The 5,313-nt window shown below is 65.2% G+C and overlaps 1 protein-coding gene across 1 annotated transcript; it reads left to right on the top strand.

Annotated features, from left to right (window-relative positions):
* Positions 1–4: 4 nt before the first annotated feature.
* On the top strand, positions 5–5,047 carry LOC120497713 (zinc finger protein 835-like; the record flags this gene model as incomplete). The annotated part of the gene is made up of 3 exons (XM_039699497.1): positions 5–533; positions 3,544–4,122; positions 4,239–5,047. Coding segments are annotated over 3 exons (1,917 nt in total), but the record flags the coding sequence as incomplete, so codon positions are not given.
* Between the last annotated feature and the right edge of the window lie 266 nt (positions 5,048–5,313).

Here is a 5,313-nt window from a genome sequence, read left to right as displayed (position 1 = left end):
CACGTGCTCGCAGTGTGGGAAGAGCTTCAAGTGCAGATCCTATCTGGTTGAGCACGTCAGAATCCACACAGGAGAGAGGCCCTACGAGTGCGACAAATGCAAGAAGAGGTTCCAGACCAGCTCCGCTCTCCTCGTGCACCGGCGCACTCACACCGGGGAGAAGCCCTTCCTCTGCCCCGACTGCGGGAAGGGGTTCAGTCAGAAGTCCAACCTCATCACCCACCGGCGCATCCACACCGGCGAGAAGCCCTACGAGTGCGGGCAGTGCGGGAAGAGCTTCAGGACCAACTGCCAGCTGGTTGCCCACCAGCGGATGCACACGGACGAGCGGCCCTACGAGTGCGGGCAGTGCGGCAAGAGCTTCAGGACAAACGGCCAGCTGGTTCTCCACCGGTGGATCCACACGGGAGAGCGGCCCTACAAGTGCGGGCAGTGCGGGATGAGCTTCGCCCTGCGCTCCCGGCTGATTTTACACCAGAGGAGCCACCCGGGGCATTGGTGGGGGTCCGAGGGGGAGAGACCCTCGTCCCCATTCCCACTCCCAGTCCCATTCCCTGTCCCCATTCCCATTCCCTGTCCCTGTCCCCATTCCCGCTCCCTGTCCCCATTCCCATTCCCTGTCCCCATTCCCACTCCCTGTCCCCATTCCCTGTCCCCATCCCTGTCCCCATTCCCACTCCCAGTCCCATTCCCTGTCCCCATTCCCATTCCCTGTCCCTGTCCCCATTCCCGCTCCCTGTCCCCATTCCCATTCCCTGTCCCCATTCCCACTCCCTGTCCCCATTCCCTGTCCCCATCCCTGTCCCCATTCCCACTCCCAGTCCCATTCCCTGTCCCCATTCCCATTCCCTGTCCCTGTCCCCATTCCCGCTCCCTGTCCCCATTCCCATTCCCTGTCCCCATTCCCACTCCCTGTCCCCATTCCCTGTCCCCATCCCTGTCCCCATTCCCACTCCCAGTCCCATTCCCTGTCCCCATTCCCATTCCCTGTCCCTGTCCCCATTCCCGCTCCCTGTCCCCATTCCCATTCCCTGTCCCCATTCCCACTCCCTGTCCCCATTCCCTGTCCCCATCCCTGTCCCCATTCCCACTCCCAGTCCCATTCCCTGTCCCCATTCCCATTCCCTGTCCCTGTCCCCATTCCCGCTCCCTGTCCCCATTCCCATTCCCTGTCCCCATTCCCACTCCCTGTCCCCATTCCCTGTCCCCATCCCTGTCCCCATTCCCACTCCCAGTCCCATTCCCTGTCCCCATTCCCATTCCCTGTCCCTGTCCCCATTCCCGCTCCCTGTCCCCATTCCCATTCCCTGTCCCCATTCCCACTCCCTGTCCCCATTCCCTGTCCCCATCCCTGTCCCCATTCCCACTCCCAGTCCCATTCCCTGTCCCCATTCCCATTCCCTGTCCCTGTCCCCATTCCCGCTCCCTGTCCCCATTCCCATTCCCTGTCCCCATTCCCACTCCCTGTCCCCATTCCCTGTCCCCATCCCTGTCCCCATTCCCACTCCCAGTCCCATTCCCTGTCCCCATTCCCATTCCCTGTCCCTGTCCCCATTCCCGCTCCCTGTCCCCATTCCCATTCCCTGTCCCCATTCCCACTCCCTGTCCCCATTCCCTGTCCCCATCCCTGTCCCCATTCCCACTCCCAGTCCCATTCCCTGTCCCCATTCCCATTCCCTGTCCCTGTCCCCATTCCCGCTCCCTGTCCCCATTCCCATTCCCTGTCCCCATTCCCACTCCCTGTCCCCATTCCCTGTCCCCATCCCTGTCCCCATTCCCACTCCCAGTCCCATTCCCTGTCCCCATTCCCATTCCCTGTCCCTGTCCCCATTCCCGCTCCCTGTCCCCATTCCCATTCCCTGTCCCCATTCCCACTCCCTGTCCCCATTCCCTGTCCCCATCCCTGTCCCCATTCCCACTCCCAGTCCCATTCCCTGTCCCCATTCCCATTCCCTGTCCCTGTCCCCATTCCCGCTCCCTGTCCCCATTCCCATTCCCTGTCCCCATTCCCACTCCCTGTCCCCATTCCCTGTCCCCATCCCTGTCCCCATTCCCACTCCCAGTCCCATTCCCTGTCCCCATTCCCATTCCCTGTCCCTGTCCCCATTCCCGCTCCCTGTCCCCATTCCCATTCCCTGTCCCCATTCCCACTCCCTGTCCCCATTCCCTGTCCCCATCCCTGTCCCCATTCCCACTCCCAGTCCCATTCCCTGTCCCCATTCCCATTCCCTGTCCCTGTCCCCATTCCCGCTCCCTGTCCCCATTCCCATTCCCTGTCCCCATTCCCACTCCCTGTCCCCATTCCCTGTCCCCATCCCTGTCCCCATTCCCACTCCCAGTCCCATTCCCTGTCCCCATTCCCATTCCCTGTCCCTGTCCCCATTCCCGCTCCCTGTCCCCATTCCCATTCCCTGTCCCCATTCCCACTCCCTGTCCCCATTCCCTGTCCCCATCCCTGTCCCCATTCCCACTCCCAGTCCCATTCCCTGTCCCCATTCCCATTCCCTGTCCCTGTCCCCATTCCCGCTCCCTGTCCCCATTCCCATTCCCTGTCCCCATTCCCACTCCCTGTCCCCATTCCCTGTCCCCATCCCTGTCCCCATTCCCACTCCCAGTCCCATTCCCTGTCCCCATTCCCATTCCCTGTCCCTGTCCCCATTCCCGCTCCCTGTCCCCATTCCCATTCCCTGTCCCCATTCCCACTCCCTGTCCCCATTCCCTGTCCCCATCCCTGTCCCCATTCCCACTCCCAGTCCCATTCCCTGTCCCCATTCCCATTCCCTGTCCCTGTCCCCATTCCCGCTCCCTGTCCCCATTCCCATTCCCTGTCCCCATTCCCACTCCCTGTCCCCATTCCCTGTCCCCATCCCTGTCCCCATTCCCACTCCCAGTCCCATTCCCTGTCCCCATTCCCATTCCCTGTCCCTGTCCCCATTCCCGCTCCCTGTCCCCATTCCCATTCCCTGTCCCCATTCCCACTCCCTGTCCCCATTCCCTGTCCCCATCCCTGTCCCCATTCCCACTCCCAGTCCCATTCCCTGTCCCCATTCCCATTCCCTGTCCCTGTCCCCATTCCCGCTCCCTGTCCCCATTCCCATTCCCTGTCCCCATTCCCACTCCCTGTCCCCATTCCCTGTCCCCATCCCTGTCCCCATTCCCACTCCCAGTCCCATTCCCTGTCCCCATTCCCATTCCCTGTCCCTGTCCCCATTCCCGCTCCCTGTCCCCATTCCCATTCCCTGTCCCCATTCCCACTCCCTGTCCCCATTCCCTGTCCCCATCCCTGTCCCCATTCCCACTCCCAGTCCCATTCCCTGTCCCCATTCCCATTCCCTGTCCCTGTCCCCATTCCCGCTCCCTGTCCCCATTCCCATTCCCTGTCCCCATTCCCACTCCCTGTCCCCATTCCCTGTCCCCATCCCTGTCCCCATTCCCACTCCCAGTCCCATTCCCTGTCCCCATTCCCATTCCCTGTCCCTGTCCCCATTCCCACTCCCAGTCCCATTCCCTGTCGCCATTCCCATTCCCTGTCCCCATCCCCAGCCCCTGTCCCCGCTCCCCGTCTCCTCTCACCGGACGCCGCCGCCATCGCTCCGCTCCACCCCGGCCCTCACGTGACGGGGAAAACACCGCGCTGCCGCCGCCCACCAATCGCAGCCCGCGCTCGCTGCCTGATTTGCATAGCCACGCCCGCTGGGCTGGCCCCGCCCCAGTACTGGTTCGCTCCCAGTTCGCTCCCAGCGCTCCCAGTAAGAGCGGCCCCTGCGGGGAGAGCGCTCCCAGTAAGAGCGGCCCCGGCGGGGAGAGCGCTCCCAGCGCCCGCCCGCTGCTGCCGGCATCGCTGCCGGGGCCGCTCGGGAACCCGCCCGGGGCAGAGCGCGGCTGCTTTTGGGGGTCGGCACCGCCCGGACCGGGCTGGGAGCGGCGGCAGCGAGAGGGGGACTCGGGAGGAGGAGGAGGAGAGGAAGGGGAAAGGGAGGGACGAAGGAAGAGAAACAGGAGCAGGGGAAGAGGAAGAGGAGGGCCAGAGGAAGAGGAGGAGCAGCCCCGAGCCCACGCGGTTGCCTCGCTGCGGCCGCGGCTCGCCCGCATCCGCCGGCATCGCCCCCCCGGCAGCCGCAGGTGAGCGGGGAGGGGGAGCTCGCCCCGAAGCCATCGCGGGGGTCTCCGGGAGGGTTTTGGTGCGGGGCAGGGGGTGCGGAGGCAAACGGCACGGTGTCCTTGTGCTTCCTCCGCAGAGCAGGAGCCGAGCATGGAGAGCAGGGAGGACAAATCCCCGCGGCAGAACCCGGCGGCAGAGGCCGTGGGGAGCGGCTGCACGGCGCGGGAAGGCGGCGGGGAGGAAAAGCCCCGGAGATGCCTCAGCAGGAGGGGCTGCAAAGGCAGAGCGCGGGGAGGCGAGGGGGAAAGAGCCGGGCCGGGCCGGGGAGGCGGCCGGAGCTCGGAGCTGGGGGTCCCTGAGCAGCCCCAGGATGGGGAGAAGCCCCACACGTGCTCGCAGTGTGGGAAGAGCTTCAAGTGCAGATCCTATCTGGTTGAGCACGTCAGAATCCACACAGGAGAGAGGCCCTACGAGTGCGACAAATGCAAGAAGAGGTTCCAGACCAGCTCCGCTCTCCTCGTGCACCGGCGCACTCACACCGGGGAGAAGCCCTTCCTCTGCCCCGACTGCGGGAAGGGGTTCAGTCAGAAGTCCAACCTCATCACCCACCGGCGCATCCACACCGGGGAGAAGCCCTACGAGTGCGGGCAGTGCGGGAAGAGCTTCAGGACCAACTGCCAGCTGGTTGCCCACCAGCGGATGCACACGGACGAGCGGCCCTACGAGTGCGGGCAGTGCGGCAAGAGCTTCAGGACAAACGGCCAGCTGGTTCTCCACCGGTGGATCCACACGGGAGAGCGGCCCTACAAGTGCGGGCAGTGCGGGATGAGCTTCGCCCTGCGCTCCCGGCTGATTTTACACCAGAGGAGCCACCCGGGGCATTGGTGGGGGTCCGAGGGGGAGAGACCCTCGCTGGGCCCCCCCCACCCCAAGAGGAGGGGGTGACAAAGAGGGGGGGTCGGGGGTGTCCCCAAAGTGCGGGGGGAGCGGGGATGGGGGAGGGGAAGCGCGGTTGGGGCGCGACGGAAACGCCTCCGGTGCCGCCCGCGGCTCGGCGGTGGCGGGCACCTGTCACCGTGTCACCGTGTGCCCCTGGCACCGTGTCCCCCTGGCACCCTCTCCCCTGTGCCCCCTGTCCCCGGTCACCGTGTCCACCTGTCCGTCTGTGCCCCCTGTCCCTCTGTCACCGTGTCCACCTGTCCGTCTGTGCC

This window comes from Passer montanus, unplaced genomic scaffold (assembly GCF_014805655.1).
Source record: "Passer montanus isolate IOZ18808 unplaced genomic scaffold, ASM1480565v1 scaffold1359, whole genome shotgun sequence".
In the NCBI taxonomy this organism is placed as follows: domain Eukaryota; kingdom Metazoa; phylum Chordata; class Aves; order Passeriformes; family Passeridae; genus Passer; species Passer montanus.
The sequence above is the reverse complement of the archived record's forward strand: the minus strand, read 5'-3'. Positions and strand labels throughout refer to the sequence as shown.